General features: G+C 41.2%; 2 protein-coding genes across 6 annotated transcripts in view; both read right to left on the bottom strand.

The window, feature by feature from the left end:
• vps11 (VPS11 core subunit of CORVET and HOPS complexes) overlaps window positions 1–5,980 on the bottom strand; it is a 10,031-nt gene extending 4,051 nt beyond the window's left edge. The window contains exons 1-12 of the mRNA XM_008280082.1: window positions 5,792–5,980; window positions 5,218–5,366; window positions 4,993–5,128; window positions 4,741–4,904; window positions 4,350–4,597; window positions 3,779–3,980; window positions 3,480–3,631; window positions 3,027–3,213; window positions 2,681–2,824; window positions 643–840; window positions 367–528; window positions 125–258 (exon numbers count right to left, since the gene is read on the bottom strand). Of these exons, the coding sequence (XP_008278304.1) occupies window positions 125–258; window positions 367–528; window positions 643–840; window positions 2,681–2,824; window positions 3,027–3,213; window positions 3,480–3,631; window positions 3,779–3,980; window positions 4,350–4,597; window positions 4,741–4,904; window positions 4,993–5,128; window positions 5,218–5,366; window positions 5,792–5,969 (2,054 nt within the window). The 5' untranslated portion in view covers window positions 5,970–5,980. The remainder of the gene's footprint in view (window positions 1–124; window positions 259–366; window positions 529–642; window positions 841–2,680; window positions 2,825–3,026; window positions 3,214–3,479; window positions 3,632–3,778; window positions 3,981–4,349; window positions 4,598–4,740; window positions 4,905–4,992; window positions 5,129–5,217; window positions 5,367–5,791) is intronic.
• Window positions 5,981–12,856: 6,876 nt separating this feature from the next.
• bbx (BBX high mobility group box domain containing) overlaps window positions 12,857–17,539 on the bottom strand; it is a 32,854-nt gene continuing 28,171 nt past the window's right edge. For all 5 annotated transcript variants that reach the window (XM_008280036.1, XM_008280037.1, XM_008280032.1 and 2 more), the window contains one exon: window positions 12,857–17,427. In XM_008280036.1, the coding sequence (XP_008278258.1) occupies window positions 17,349–17,427 (79 nt within the window). In that variant the 3' untranslated portion in view covers window positions 12,857–17,348. The remainder of the gene's footprint in view (window positions 17,428–17,539) is intronic.

The raw sequence follows: 17,539 nt of genomic DNA on the forward strand, positions 1-17,539 counted from the left end.
TAGCCAAAGATTCATTTTTACTTGACACATGGGAACAGTGAGTAATGAGAAGTTGTGATGTGCTGCTTAATCACCTCAACTAGGCTCATATAAATCTGTAGGCTGTTTGGTTTCCCTCACTTACAGTTTGCCCTTCTCATAAAGGTAGAGGACGCCTTCTTTGAAGTTGTGCATCTGGCAAAGGACCAGGGCCTTGTCAAACACAGTGTTGTCACTCCTCAGCAGCAGCACAGCTTCCCCCTGCAGGACCTTTTTTCTCTGCCAAACATACACATCAGAAATAATGGAGAGGCTTTCCAAAGTAAACAAAAATGTATATCACGCTGTGCAAATGGTAGCTAACTAGCTTGTGTGTTCTGCACTGACTTCAGGATCCTGTTCATGTGCCCAGTCTTGCAGCCGGAGCTCCAGCAGTGTGTCATACACCCCCTGAGGAGAACTGGGGTCAACCTTGATCATGTGCTCCAGGAAGGCTTTCAGCTCCCGAGGATTATTGGCAAAAATCGGGATGAATTCCTCTGAGTTGGCCTAAACAAGAATGAACAGTTGCTTAGGTCGATATTTGAGATAAATGTCTTAAATGTATGATCTGTGAGGATTTAGTCTTAAATACAAAGGAGAGCAACAGTACTGCCAACTCACCTTATTGAGCCGACTCATGTCCAGGCTGTCTTTTTCAGCAATGTCTCCACTGGGTTTGTAGTTGGTGCACAGACCCTTCAAGAGCAGCGTGGTACCTTCAGGAACGTGGTGCATGAGTGTCTTTCCATACCGCTTCATGTTGCTCTCAGCTTGTTCAAAAGACAGACGTCCGATGTAACGCAACCCTTCCTGGTAGTTCTGGGTTTGAGAGGGAAACAAAATAAGTGAGTTACTGTGCCCATCAAATAATGCTGTGGGTGTTATGTACCCAAGTCCACTGATATATATTTAAATCCCATCTAAAAAAGACAAAACAAATCTAAAGTGAGAACAAACTAACTGCTGTTGGATCAGGGGGATATAGAGACGGGAAATACAACAGAAATAAACTATAGGGAAATATAAGTCTGGAGTCCACTGGGCCATATTGCAGGATTTTCTTTAGACTAATTTAAGACTAAATGTCAAGTTTGTCTCAAGTGCCTTAGATAAATAAAGCTATTAAATAAATTCTGGCTATTTTGCATGCACTTTTGAGACTATCCCTTACTTTGGTTTGTCATTTCCTGTCAAAATACTTGAGCATGAGGTAAAAAGAACACCTACAGAATATCAAACTTTATTCCACATGGAACAACTAATCTGGGGGAAGCTGATAAAATGTTTGTGAATGACCTTTGCTGAATGTTTGACTAATAAACTTCTAACAGCTCTGTATTTTCTTGTATCTATCCCTTGGGTTATGCTTTTCACAATCTATTTCACAGAGTGGCTTGAAGTGCTCCTGTGTTTCCATGGTGTAGTTACAGCTGGAAGTGCTGATTCACCAGTGACCGGACCTTCCAGATACAGGTGTCTTTACACTACGTTCCCTCGTGACACATTCCCTGCACTCAGATGATTTTAATATTTTTGTGACTTCGAGCACCAACTTAGCTGCACATGTGTTGAATTAGGAAAGTCTCTTTAAAGTAGGTGAATACTGGTTTTACATTTTGCATCTTAATTGACATTACTATTTACAAATCTTGATTCACTTTGACATGAGATGTTTTTGTAAATTCTTGTCAAAAAGTAAATTGATCATGATTTATTGCTTAAAAGCAGTAAAAGGTGAAAACTTTCCAATGACGTGAACACTCTTTATGGGCACCTCAGGTCAGGCCGAGTGATGTTCCTGCATCACAACGCCATTTATTACTGATAGCTGTCAATTATCCTGACATGGAGAAGGGATTTACCAGCAAGTCACACTGTGTATCTCCCTTCATATCACACAGGTGAGTTGTCACACAGTTTATAAGCTGCAGTTAAATCGTTTGTTACACAGTGGCCATCCTCAGGTTAAGTCCTGAGCTCCATCGCAGCTGCTGGGATATTTTTTATGTTACTGTTTGTAAATTAGTAGTTAGGTTATCATCACACGGAATTTACATACCCAGTCTTGCATGTATAAGAAATATCAGGTGTACCACAACTCAGAATGAAGCCGTGAAGAACATTAATGTAAAAGCGACGCATGTCCGAGTGACAGAATGCTACCACTCAAACAGACTGACAAAACAGTGATGTCATGTATCCTATGTCGAATGGTGCCGTTACTTACATATTTGCATATCCGCATCAAAAAAAAGTCCTGCTTATCCGCATCAAAAAAAAGTCCTGCTGCTTAGCTACAAGCACTTTCTATTGGCATTGTACAAACATCCCATAATTATTATGAGACAAGATCTCAAGTTGAAAGTAGCACCTTTTTCCTGTGACTTCAGCTTTTATATAATTCTTGTATGCTTTGTCAGATGTTCTTGGACTGCGTTAAGACTCAGAAGAAGGTGTGACATTTGGTTTAAACTGTATCATAAAATACAGAATAAAGGGTGCTACTTATGTCTGTCTGTACAAAAGTAATGAATTTGTTTTCATTTAACATTCCTTGTGGCTGCACATTAGAACAACCAAATGAGCACCTGGACAGCCCAAAAGATGATTTCACACATCTCTCTGACAAAAGCTTGTACATCTACTTGCACATTTTTACTTTGAGGTCCTCCAGCTGGATCTTGAGGTACCACTCGTGGTGCATGTGTTTCTCAGCCAAGAAGACAGCATGGCTGTGGTAGCCAGCCTGGCGCAGAACCTTGATGGCGATCTCAACATCAAAGTGGACTTCACTTTCACTGCTCTGTTGAAATGGAGTGCAGAAAGACAACTGTGTTAAATATGGCAGCCTTTCATGGCTTATCCATTCAGACACACCTGTTCTGGGATGGAAGCCACTTAATAATGTTACTGTAAAAGCTGCTGTTAGATTTTCTATGCCTTTACTTTAACATTTGTAGTTATTGTGAAAAACACTAGTGTATCCTATCATCTGTCAGTCAAACCTTAATGAACTCTTCCAGCTTGGAGCTGTCCTTTAGCTTGGTGTAACAGTTCAGCAGCAGAGTGGTGTGGTCTGCGTTGGCCAATGACTGCCTGTGCAGAGCTTGCAGATAAGCTGTCAGGTTGTGGATCCTCTGTGCATCCAGGAACTTCCTGATGACGTACGATGGCTCCAGTTTGCCAATAGTGCTGTTGAAAAACACAGTGATGTTTGAAGTGTTGTTGAAATGATCAGCGATCCAGTGTGTGAAAACTGTGCAACTACAGAGAAATCAATTGTAGTGCTACACTAAAAAAATTAGCTCATCTCACAAAATCATCGTGGCACCTTTCCTCTGGTATATCTCATAATGATATAACAGAAAATAAAAGGCTAAAGGATTAGTCATGTCTCAGTCCAATTTAACATAATAAAAACTGTTTCTGCCCTGGCAAATATTTAGCGTTTTAATTACCGAATGTACTGTTGGATGGCACCATCATGATCTCCTTTAAGGTACAGATGATCGCCATATTGTCTGAAGATCTCTGACAGTCCGTCACTGTCCAGGTGTTGGCTCTTAGCCAGGTTTATGGCCATCACAAACAGGTTCTTCTTAAACAGCATCTTCAAATAGAAACATGGAGGTAACAACCCTGCTTTCTAATCCAGAACAATGCTGGGTAGTATGTTGAATTATAGGGATTACATTCATCATCACTGTTCTTTACAAGTAGTGAATTGTCAATCACAGATTGCAGCCTTGGGACACACCTCAAGTTTGGTCTGTGTGTCTTTCTCTTGGAGAACAAACATTTTTCCCTCTCTGGTCAGAATGTAGAAGGAGCCCCACTCTGCTACTACGTCAATCACGTCATCAAAAGAGGCACTGTAGGCGATGAACTTGTTGTCCAGGTCATAGATGGTCAGAAGCTGTTTGTCTGATGGGAAGCTTTCCCTGCTCCCAAACCCTGACCTGATATGAAGATGAACACTGTCAGCAGTCTCATAGGAAACATCCGTCTTTCTGTGAAACTTTCATGAGCTGATCATTAAGTGCTGGCCTAAAATCTGACATTAAAACACTTATTTGAAATTAGCCCAACACTGGAATATTGTCTGTTCTCTTATAGCTTGTTGACACTATTAGATGGTTCGGTGGTAGTACGAAATAACAGCTGGAGAGAAAATGTTTACAGATCTTTGCTAAATAACCATCTTAATCTGTCAGTAGTACATGTAAAGATTTTCCTGACTGAAACACCTCAACGTGAACATCTAAAATGTCATATAAACACAGATGATCAATACACATTCACTTTTTTTGGGTCAGCGATGTCCTTACTTGTTGGGTGACTTTATGTCCCTGATAAGTAAGAACAGATATCCACGGTGCCAGTGGGCCAGAAGCTTGTGTCCATCAAAGGCAAAGCAGGGGCCTCGTTCGTCCGGCTGATACAGGTACACACATTCATCACCAGCCACAATAAACTGGGAATCTTGGGACGGATCTGCCAAAGAAGAGCACTGCAGTGCGCAGCCATGTGTATCCAGCTCTACTTTGGGATACTCCTTGATGGACAGGGTGTAGCACTGAACGGGGGTAGACAAGCAAGGAAAGTAGGAGATCATAAAATGGCAACATCAGAAAAAATTATCTTTAAAACTGGCTGAATAAACTGTTGAATATGTAATGGCTGCATCAACCCCAATGTTCCAGGAATGACCAGACTTACATGGACTTTCTCCAGAGTGGCGACAAATAAATGCGTAACTTTTGCTACTTGGCGGAAGGCAAGGCCTGTGACTGGGCTGGTTCCCTCATGCAGAGTCAGAGTTTTACTGTGACGATCTCTGGTGATGTCGCCTTTGGTCAAAACCACGCTGCCGTCTGTGAAGCCTGTCAAAAAACACAACACCCTTTATAACCTCTTGTAGTGCTCACAGAGTCAATTTGAAGAAAAGCAGAACCTTTCTTTATGTCTTACCAATGGCCATAAAGTTGAGGTTCTCGTGTACACTGAGGCAAGACACTTCAGTCGGTTTGTTGCCGGGAATTGCAGGAAAAATCCTGGTGCAGAGAGGATTTCCGCTGTCTCTCTTATCGAGGTTCCAGACCTTTACCTGAGAAATCAGTTCAGTTTAGTGGTGGTTTCAAATCATTTGCACAACTCTTCTGCGTTTAAAACTTCTCTGGAAAACACAATACTTACTAAAGGGTTAATTCCATGTTCATCCTGCCCCACTGACACTAGAATACTGTGCTGCTTCAGCTGATAGAGGTGTGTTACCCGCAGCTTGTAGGCCTGAAAAGCAGCGAGCTGCAGGGAGCGCGTCAACAGCCAGATCCTGCCATCCATATGTATTACACAGGTTAAAGACAGTTACAGCATCCGTTTGTATAAGATGTTATATATGTCGTCTGTCTACAAGTAAACGTTATTATACAGGAGGACTATGTAGGATCACAAGTAGTCGTAGTTTAGCTTATTCTCAATGTGTTTAATGTATACTGAGATGAACAGTATTGGCTGCACTCATAATGTGAGGATGTTAATCAGTTTGGTGTGACGCCGTTTCCACTGCCAGACAGCAGAGGACAGTCTGGCTCTACTGTTCAGTCTTCAGCCCGTTGCTTCAATTTATGTGTTAAGACAACAGCCACTCGTTTCTGAGACGCCTTCTAAATTTCCTCGGTTTAAGCTTCACATTTGCTAAGTCGGAGCTAGCATCAGTAAGCTAGCATAACAGTAGCCGAGCTAGTGAACTGACTCCATGAAAGGATATCACCCAGAACGATGTGACCGCGGCCCGAGTCACAAGCCGAGATTCCCTTTGGAAGAACAAAGTCTTTCCCATTATCCACAGGATCCTTCACAGTATCTTTATCAAAGAAAACAAATTTTCTCCACTGTAAGAACGCTGCCATTTTGTTAGCAAAGTAGCCTAATTGGGGCGTAGTCATGTGACACAAGTCACGTTCTTCTTCTTTGGGGACTCATCGCAGTAGGCGTCCTTTAAGCTGCACCACTGCCCCCTTCTGGCCCTAATGGTGAACTACTGTCCCATTCATTATCATCAAGCGGCTTTCATAAAACCTAAATTATGGAGTAGTGAGAGTGCCAAATTACAAAAATAAACCAATAAAAGTATAATAAAATAAAAGCGAAAAAAAAAAACCCTAATGTGGCAATATAAAGCAACGTTAATCAAAAATGAATCCATAAAAGAAAAGGCGAACAAAAGTAGAAATATAAAGACAAATAAATGAAATAATAAAATATATTTTAATATATATATATATATATATATATATATATATAAATTATTTTTTAGTGTTATTTTTTTAAAAATTATTTTTACATTTTTATTTCTTTATTTTTTATTATTTGTTTCATTACAAAAATTTAATCTTTTTTTTATAATGTCGATTTAAAAGCAAAGGAAATATGAGCAGAAAAATGTGCACAGTAGAAATGTCATTTTCTTTGCTTTTAAAGTGACATAAAAATAAATAATTTTAAAAAACAAATCAAAAAGGTGTTGTAAACCTGATCTAATGTTTTGCCATTCCTTGTTTTAATGTTCACATTTTTATAAAATCTGGGGAGCACAGTCTTTACGTTGGTGTGAGTAAAATCTCCAGCCATGATGAAAAAGCCCTCTGGGTATTTATTTTGCTGCTCACTCATGCTGTTATGCAGTCTACTCATAGCTATGTTAGCATTAGCTAGTGGGCGGTTGTACACAGCAGCTCCAAACACCTGAGTGAATTCACTGTGGAGGTAAAAAGGCCTAGATTTCAGCAGTTAAAGTTCCAGGTGAGGACAACAAGGACAGCAGTGTCTCTCGATAACCATAGTGTCCATGCACCAACTGGAATTTGCCAAAGTGCATACTGATGAGTCACAAAGGCCACTTAGGTTTTGTCTAGCCAGCTTACACAAAAAAATGCCACCAAGGTGCAGCCCTTGGGTTGACCCACAATCAGAAAAGACAGAGGCAACAGCATTTTGAACCAACTGCAATCTTTGTATGTATGCATGTCCTTGTCCTTTCATACATGATAATGCACTGAGGTGAGAGGACTGATTGTTTTATGCTGCTAGTGCTGGGCCCAGAAAAGGGTATATTAATGACTTTTGATTTGAAGCCATTCAGCTGCAGAACACTTTTTTACATCCAATTTTTAATTTCTGCTGGACAGGACATAATATGTGAAATGTCAGCTTCACATATTATGTCTTAACAGGACTTACAGTTAGGTTTTGGCCATAATTTAATGGAAATTGATGCCATGTCTACAAAGGATTTGCTCCAGCAGTAACAGTGAATAAGAAGGGACCCAAAATAGACCCCTGGATGACCCCACTAGAGTATACATCTCCAAGCATGACAGTGAAGGACCTGTTTGAGAAATATGAGATAAATCAATCCCAGCCCACATCACTGATGACAACACAGCTTTTCAGACGGCTGTTTATGGCATTGTCATCCATTGTGTGAAAGGCTGAACTAAGGTCAAGGAGAACTGAAATAGAACAGAGACCAGAGTTGTTAGTTTGAGGCCTTTACCAGAGCAGTCTCCAGCGAGTGACAACTAGATTGAAATTTTTTCAAAAATCCTGTTGTTGTTCATAGAAGGCATCAGGTGCATGGACATGTTTTTGTTTTTTTTTTCTAAACTCTTAGTTAAAATTGGTAGCTTGGAGAAGGATCTAAACATTAAAATGAAAGCAGAGCTCTAGAGAGGGCTTCTTTAAAAGGGGGTAAACAGTGGCATGTTTAAAAAAGGAAAGGAAAATCCCAGTGGCCAGAAAGCAGTTAATAATAGCTAGAATATCTGGACCAACCATCTGAATAGCTTTTAAAACCAAGAGGACATACAATCTAAAAAGCATGTGGGTTTTCTTGAATAGACAACCGTGTGCTCCAGGGTTGACAGAAGATCACATCGAAGTGGGTTAACGTTAAAGGTAAACAAGAATTCACATTAAACTCCCTGACAAATGTCTGCTATTTTGTAAATAAAGTAGTTTAAAAATCTCTCTGGGAAAGATTCAACTAGATTATGTGCTGGAATAAAGAAAAAGTCTGATGGTCAGACTGTGTTCTGTGTACAGTGAAACACCTGTTTCCCATAACTAACTTTTTTTTCAGAAAGTAGGGCCTTTGAAGCAGATGATTACGATTCTACTTTTTAATTATTACGTTTATTTTTTTGAAAAGTGAGATCTGGGGCTATTCATAAAACATCCAGGGGTGTAGCCTCCAATGTCCAGGTCTGACAATGGCACTGCCAGCAACCATTGGCCGTCTTTCCCCTGGATATTTCCTGCATGAAAAAGGCAGTGGGGCTGCAAGGTGACTCGGTGGTTACCACTGTTGCCTCACAGCAAGAAGGTCGCCGGTTCACGTCCCGGTGAGGACACCCGGGATCTTGTGCATGTGCAGCGTGGGTTCTCTCCAGGTTCTCCGGCTTCCTCCCACAAGGTCCAAAAACATGTTGAGGTTAACTGATGATTCTAAATTGCCTGTAGGTGTGAATGTGAGTGTGCTCGGTCGTCTGTCTCTAAGTGTAGCCCTGTGATAGACTGGTGACCTGTCCAGGGTGTCCCCTGCCTTCACCCTGAGTCAGCTGGGATAGACTCCAGCCCCCCGTGACCCCAGTGAGGATTATAGATGTATAGATGATGGATGGATGGAAGGCAGTGCTCCATTGTCTCTTTTTCAAGACACTGATTTGCTGGTTGTTTCCATAATGATAAAAAGTGAACTATTCAAGCTGCCATGACCAGTTCTTAATCCATTTCAATGTATTTGCTTTTTCCTGTTGGTTTTATTATTTCTTACTTACTTGAACTCTTTTGTAAAAAATGTTCCTAATGTTGTAGTGTCCTGTCTGTAAGTGGTTGTATTTCATGTCCCTGTTGCTATAACATACTTTAACAAGAGTTGCTGTTATATTACCTCGCTTAATGTTTGGTAATCCATGTCAACACAAGCATTTTGCTCCACACTGTTGGAATAAATTCTATTTGATGATTCTGCTATGTCCTTGCCTATCCATCCAAAACTTGTTTTTTGTACTTTTCTCATATGGGTGGTAAATAATGGATGAGAATGGAGAATCAAAGGTCTATTAGATACATGATACAAGCAACGACAGGTTCAAATGCCTTTATTTAAATATGTGACAGAAGGTTTAGTATTTATAGTACAGTTTCTTCATACTGCCACTGGTCCAGTAGGTGGCAGTATGGGCCTTTAATGTTTGGTTGTAGATATAGTTCTGGTGGACCCCATTTAAGCCACATAAATTTATCTTGGTCTCATCTGACCAAAGAATTTGCTCCCAATACTCACCAGACTTATTTTCATGTTCTTTAGTAAACTTTAATCTTGAAGTTTTGTGCCAAAGAGCAAGCAAAGGTTGTTTTCTTGTTTGCGGTCAATAAAGTCTGATGTAATGTAACATGCTTTACATTGTCTGACCTGCCATACACACTCTGAGTTTCATTTAAAATCCCTGTGCCAAGTCTGACGCATCTGCACGTTTGTTTTTCAAAGCTAGATAGAACAAGTAGTGGACTGTATGTGGAACTATCTGATTAGTAGCACTATGGCTCGGTCTGTGCTGTACTGATTACAGCTGCGACTGTGTTTGCACTGATTTTTAGTTGGTCACTAATGTTGTTGTGTCATTTTCCATCTTTGTGATGTCTCACAATCAGATTTTGCAACTGCTCTAGCAAATTCTTCTCCACATGAAGCAATGATGTAATCATGTGGATCGACATTGGTCCAAAGTTGAAAACACAGATCATTTAATAATCATGTTCCTGCAGCTACACAAACTGAAAATCACAGATGTGTTCAAATGTGTGAGAAGGGTCACAAGTTTTCTGACATCGGTGTCAGTGATCATAGGTTAGATTAGATTAGATAGAACTTTATTGATCCCTTTGGTAGGGTACCTCAGGGAAACTGTTGTACTAGTAACAACACAACACCGACAGAGACAGTGCACACTATTGTGTTGCATTGACTTTGTACCTGAATTTTTTTCTGTTTTTCACAGTCTTTCTAAAGCATTTGTTTTTCAGCGTTCATAAGAGGTAATACTTTGCCTGTAAACTTAATATTTACTTGGTACATTGTAGAATTATTTGACATTTAAGTGATATTGCAGATACTTTTATCGCTTCTGGTGTGTAACATATTTGAATTTCTTTCTATACTCAGTCTATCAGTAAGGAGCGTTCACAAGTTTGGGGATGAGCAGACGCTATTTTCTGAAGAAGCTGAGCTCCTTCAACGTATGCAGCAGGATGTCGGAGGTCTTCTACCGGTCTGCTGTGGCCAGCGCCCTGGACTTTGCAGCGGTCTGCTGGGGGAGCAGCATCGGAGCCGGTGATAAGAACAGACTGAACAAACTGATCAGGAAAGCCGACTCTGTGATTGGCTGCAAACCAGACTGTCTTGAAGCTGTGGTGGAATGGAGGACTTTAAATAAGCTGTTGTCCATCCTGGATAACTCTCACCACCTCCTTCACCCCCTGCTGGACAGGCAGCGGAGCAGCTTCTCCAACAGGATGGTCCAGCTCCACCGCCACAAGGACAGATACAGGAAGTCTGTCCTGCCACAAGCACTAACCCTGTTTAACTCATCACTGCTGGCTGGCAGAGAGATCAGCCCTCTCTGCCTTGTGGCATCTGGTCTATGAAATTGCCCTTTGCACACTCTGGTGTACGATTTTATTGCACATTAATATTTGCACTACAATCCATTATTTGACAGTACTACATTTATTACATATTTTGCATTTTTGTTTATTTTTGGTTATGTATCTGTATTTATGGTGGTGGCAACTTTATGATTGTGCTGTAACGACAAAAATGACCCCTTGGGAATAATAAAGTAGTTCTATCTATCTATCTATCCATCTATCTATCTATCTATCTATCTATCTATCTATCTATCTATCTATCTATCTAAGTTTAAGGTGTTTAAGGACTGAGCTGCAGCTTCCTGGAGGTTTTAGTAATCCAGGTTTTACTTATGAATCCACTTACTGGGATTATGTTGCTTGGAAAAGTTTAAAAAAAAAAAAAAAAAAGTATGCTCAAACAGGTCCAGTAGAAATATTAGACTTGAAACTGTGATTTTTTTTGTTGTTGTTTGTGAGGATTAGAAGAAGGATCACCTTGGATCACAGAGAGGACATGTTCAGTGGACAAACAACCACAACTAATGTTTGGATGCATTTCTTGAACTGATGATTCTTTGAAATATTCCATGTTTTCCTCCTTCACACACATCTGTACAGTCGCTGGTGTGTGGAGCTGCATGGATTCTTTAAAATAACCAATTATGAGGGGACTGAACGCGGAGGAGGAGTCACTGGAAGAAAACACTGAGCTCACGCATTTCTTGGCTCCCGTCGCGGCTCCAGCGCCAGTCCGACCGTTCAGCTTCATTCAGCGAGCGGCGCCATCTTTGGCGTCCGCTCCCCCGCCAGCAGCAGCAGAGCATGGGCAAGAGTCGGGACCTGAGCGACTTTGAGAAGGGCCAGATAGTGATGGCAAGACGGCTGGGCCAGAGCATCTCCAAGACGGCGGGTCTGGTGGGCTGCTCGCGCTTTGCGGTGGTTAGCACCTACCAGAAGTGGTCCAAGGAAGGACCACCGGTGAACCGGCGACAGGGTCACGGGCGCCCGCGGCTCATTGATGCGCGAGGGGAGCGACGGCTGGCCCGTGTGGTCCAGTCCCACAGGAGGGCTACTGTGGCACAGATCGCTGAGAAACTTAACGCTGGCTTTGATAGAAAGGTGTCAGAACACACAGTGCATCGCAGCCTGCTCCGGATGGGACTGCGCAGCTGCAGACCAGTCAGGGTGCCCATGCTGACGCCTGTCCACCGCAGGAAGCGCCTGCAGTGGGCTCGGGAGCGACAGAACTGGACCACGGAGCAGTGGAAGAAGGTGGCCTGGTCCGGCGAATCCCGTTTTCTGTTGCATCACGCGGACGGCCAGGTGTGCGTGCGTCGCTTACCGGGAGAAGAGGTGTCCGCGGGGTGCACGATGGAGAGGAGGCAGGCTGGTGGAGACAGCGTGATGCTCTGGGCGATGTTCTGCTGGGAAACCGTGGGTCCTGGAATTCACGTGGATGTCACTTTGACACGCAGCACCTACTTAAACATTGTCGCGGACCACGTGCACCCCTTCATGGCAGTGGTGTTCCCTGACGGCAGTGGCATCTTCCAGCAGGACAACGCCCCCTGCCACTCCGCCAAAATGCTCCAGGAGTGGTTTGAGGAGCACGACGAGGAGTTCAAGGTATTGACGTGGCCCCCGAATTCCCCAGATCTCAACCCGATTGAGCATTTGTGGGACGTGCTGGAGAAACAAGTCCGATCCATGGAGGCTCCACCTCGTAACTTCCAGGACTTGAAGGACCTGCTGCTGACTTCTTGGTGCCTGATCCCACAGGACACCTTCAGGGCTCTGGTGGAGTCCATGCCTCAGCGGGTCAGGGCTGTGTTAGTGGAGCGAGGAGGACCTACTCAGTATTAGTCAGCTGGCTTTAAAGTTCTGGCTTAAGTCATTTTATATTTATGTATATTTTTTCAGTTTTATATTTTTATTTGATCTGTATGATAATAAATGAACCTGTTGCAGTGTGTGTATCTATATCTATCCATCCATCTCTATATATTTCTATATATTTTTAAGGCGTTGGAAACTGGATATTTCTGTATATTGTATCTATAAAAGTATAATCAGTATTGCCATCCAGTGAGAGGGGACATTGGGTTAAACAGCTCCACAACAAAGTCTTTTCACACAGATGTAATAGATGTTATTTTAATAGGTGTTCAAGAAGTAATAGTTGTGTCAGCAGATAGTGTAAAAGGAATAACAGTTGCATCAGCAAACAGTGTTATGACATAGGAGTTGGGAAGGGTGAGTTGCTGAGGGATCCCACACTAAGCAGGGGTTCCAGTAAGGCAAGGCAGCACGAAACAACTGGGCTTCAACAATCAAAAAATACATATCTGTCATGATGATTACCGATAACAGAAAATTGGAGAAAGCACATGATGTACAACCTATCAGATGAAACTGACACAAGAGATCTGGCATTCATCACCAAAAAAAAAACAAAACAAAAGGAAGTCATGATCTACATTCCAGTAAAGGGCAGGTAAGCTTTTACTCGTTCATGTATTAACAGATGCATATTCAGTTGTATATTTCATTGTTTATTTGACTAAACCTATGAAAAGGAACAGTAATAAATAATTTGAAACTAAAGCATTCATATGTTCTGTTTGCAGGAGTGTTGCTGTTTTTATAAACTGTCCTGAACAGACTTTCACCTTAACTGCAAAGGAAAAAGAAGTAGCAAACCTCGGGAAGATATTGTCCCACCGCTCAAAATGCAAGAATCTCTCAGTTTACCAGTCTTGTGGATGCTCACATGGTACAGTAAGTCCTTTGGACTTAAATCTTCCATACACGTCCACCGAATTAACAGCGCAGCAGCTATCTTGTCTTAAGAACTGTTAGTTGTAACAAACTATGCACCTAAGGAACAGTATACCATCATAGCATACATACAGTACAATCAAGACTGAATTAGAAAAATACAAGTACAAAATGATTACATTCAAGAAGACAGTACTAGCACAAAAGGGTATTATAGTCATTTAGGTAACTAATATAGGAATTTCAACATTATAGAGATTTCTAGATAAAAAAAGTGAGGGGATGGGGAAATGACAAATTTATGGCTGTTTTGTAGATGTGTGGTTTTGTTATTGACTGGATTCTCATATATATAATAGTTAAAATGCATAATTTCCATACACTGGGTAAAAATTATATATTTTCTTTAAAGACCATGATAATTTTGGTTTGGGTCATAAGGTGCAAATACTGTATATTAAAAGAGACATTGAGATGTGCCCTTTTGTTGCACTTCGTTCCAACTCTGGGTTCAAACATCAAGGAAATCCTATTTGATACACAGGATGAATTGTGCTAATATTGTTACCTGAATATTTAAAACACTTAAAAAATTCAGTGCAACTGTTATGCAAGCTTTCTCTTTTTTTTTCTAAAGGATTTCCATTTGAATATAACTTTCCCTTTCTTTGGCAAATGTCAATAAACTCACTTGCTATAAAGAAATATATCTCTATTTTGGGGGGGAAGACAATTTCTTTGTCTTTGCAAAGACCTACACTGATGTCCACCAGTGGAAGAACTATACAGTTTACTGCTTGGATGATAGCATCCCTAATATAGCTTTCTCTCATATCTGGGGGAGAATATATATATATATTAGCATACTGTGGCTCCTTTAAGTTTAACTTGGAATCATGCAGTAAGTTTGTTAGAGTTCAGTTCAAGCACAAATTTAGAGAGGAATTATAGATTTGTTGCATGTAAACCACTACTTACACACAAGGGCCTACATAAGCAAACGTTATTGCCATGTAACAATGCCTTGATTTAGGAAAAATACACACTATTTCAATACATAACAAATCACTAAGACCCATTTGTTTCTCATTTGACTGTCCTGCCATCAAAGTGTCAAAAAGCACTCTTAACACATACCAAAGAATTTGTGTCATGGTCAGTCATGGTGATATACGAGAGCACTTTGAAAAGTTCTCAGCCTTACTCAGAAACAAGGGACGCAATTCCTGTTTTGGGTCATAGCTGTATACTGTAAAGCCTTCTATCACTGTCCACAAAAACCCAAACGTTAGAAGCAATCAAAGAAAAATGGAGAATAAAGCTTGGAGCTGGCGTGTTGTGCACCTTTGCTGACTGCTGCCTGTGCTGTGTGGACGGGTACGTTGTCCTGAAGCAACAGCACACCAGCTCCAGTCTGTCCTCTCCTTGCAAAGAAATTAATTTACATTTTGGCGGAAGTGACACGAGGCTTTACGGTGTATAATCATGCCCCAAAATGGGAGTTTTGCCTCTTGCATCTGGGTGAGGCCAAGAATTTTTCAAAGTACCACTGTACACACCTCTAGAAGTGAAACTCATTGTCTAAAGTTGGTGCAATTTCTCAACGCCTGTTCGCTTGCAAGCACAGATGTATTCATTCGCTCTGAACTTGAACTTTTTTGACAACAGTCCAGTAAACTTGACCTTAGGAAAAACCACTGAAGTTCGTAAAGGACCTAGTTAAAAGAACATCATAAATGCACACACTTTTTAAAGTTAGAATGGTAAAATAGAAAAAAAGAAAAGCTATAAAATTTATAAATGTGACTCAATCTAAAAGGTGATAGATGTAGTACTGGTCTACACAGAGGAACAAAAAGGCTGTTGGGTCAGGAGGAGAGAGGTAATGCTGGCAGTCTGCACAGCTCTCAGTTAGCCTCGATTAGCATGTGTCAGCAGCTCTTCCGGGGTCCACCAGCTCTTGGGAAGACAAGAAACCTACAGCATAACTGCATCCTTATGCATTTTTACAGCTGATAAACATTACACAGAAGTATGGCCGAGACAGACACGGGGAATGTAACGATTCTGACCAAACACAAAAAAACAAAAAACAAAATAAAGAACACCGAGTTTCATGTCTATATAAATACTTCTAAAATCAAAACATTGATTACATGTGACCTCTGAATAGACCATTACTTGGCAATAAAATCTCGAAAGGCCAAAAGGAAACAAATGGGGAATTATTAAATGCCTCGTCACCATTAGGTCTTAGAGGAACCAGAGCACAGTGCTGTCTGATTTTGACACATTAAATCAATATGTTGTTTCTGCACAAAACCAGAATAACAAAAACGGCAAATTTCATTCCACATTGTTTTCTTTTTACCATCTTGCTCATTTTATGAGACTTGGAATATAAAACGATTTCATAAAAGAAATAATCCATTGAGACTGACTAACACCTGATCCTTTGCGTTGCAACTTGTAGCTGGCTTTAGCCAGGTCCTGAGGGCATTAAAGACACTATTGAGACAGGCTTCGGCGTAAGAACCGTGACTGGTGGGGACGAGGCATTTTATCATTACCCTTCCATGAGCAACTCAAACTTCAGCAACGAATTAGTGCAGTTCTTACGGAGTAAACAAAAACAACAACAAAAACGAAAAAAGAAAAAAAAAAATCCATAAAATAAGTTGCACACAAGAATTTAACCTTTCTCACTGCTACGCAAACTGCAATAAGATCAAGTATTGACAAAGACTGCATTTCACTATTCAAAAATGTTTTCTCTAACTTTGGGACTGTGATGGCATTGAGAAAGAAGCTAGTCGAGGGCTTTGTCGTGGCAAAGAATGTGGAGGTGGGAGGGTTAAGGCTATATTTTAATCACTTTTACTCAACCTCCCGTCACAATAAGCAGTTTATTAACAGACCTACTGTCTCATAAGCCTGACTGAGACATCGCGAACCTACTACTGAAAGATAAACAGAACAAATACCCTCAGCTATAGTCAACTCTGGTTCAGATGCAAGGGTATGCACAGGTCTACTCTTCACATTCAGTCTAACATGATTATTGGTAGCTACCACACACTGTTTTAAAGTAGCGTCAACTAAGCGTACATATCAACAACTCAACCGTGACTTCTTCATAATCTGAGCACACAGTGGTGTACCACACAGAAGCATTATGCAAGTAGTTGGTAATAGAAGTCTACCCATCATTATAATTTACCCTGGTTAAAGTCATTTTGGGTTGAAGCTGGAAGGAATGGAAGGGATAAGACCTATTCAAATATAGAGGTATTGTAGCAGAGGTGGAGGGAACTCTTCAGCAGGTGTGTGTGAGGTAAAAAGATGGCAGAAAGCTGTGTTTGCCTATAAAATAAATGCAGTGTTGGGTATTTTTCCCTACCTAAAATGCCATTTTTTTCAATCGCAAGACTTGACCTTAAAAATGGCCTCTATTTGACAAAACAGTGTACAATAAAACCATGACAACCATCTCTATAAGGGAAGCCATGCACTAGGGGACAGCTTGGTTCTTCCACGGGTCCTAATAGAAAATCTAAGCAGGGTGAGGTCTTAAGAAAGGCATCCACCCTCAACCAAAGGAAGGCTTCGGGGGAAAACACTGAGATAGCAAGGAGCAGGGAGGAGGAAGAGGAGGAGGAGGAGGAGGACAGGGTCTCTTTCCCCCCCGCCCCACCATAAATCCCTGCTCAAGCAAATTCACCACGAGGGGGAAGGTGGAGCTGTCCCAAGCTTCCTGATCAAGTCTTCACTCAGCGTGGGGTCGCCACTGAGGAAAGTAAAGCTACACTGCCAATGTCCGTTTTGTGGCTTCATATACCAGCAGCAGCAGGATTTCACTGATCAGCGCAGGAGATGAGAACTGCAGTCTGGCCGAGCTCTGTCTTCTGACTCTCAGCCAAGCCTCTCTGGCCTCTGAAACAGAACATTAGAGAAGACTTAAGAGTGTGTTCACAGCTTTTCCAAATAGCTAGTGTATCTTTGAAATTAAAGTATACAAGGCGTTTTCATTCCCAATAATGTTACC

The sequence above is a fragment of the Stegastes partitus genome, unplaced genomic scaffold (assembly GCF_000690725.1).
Source record: "Stegastes partitus isolate 25-593 unplaced genomic scaffold, Stegastes_partitus-1.0.2 Scaffold180, whole genome shotgun sequence".
NCBI lineage: Eukaryota > Metazoa > Chordata > Actinopteri > Pomacentridae > Stegastes > Stegastes partitus.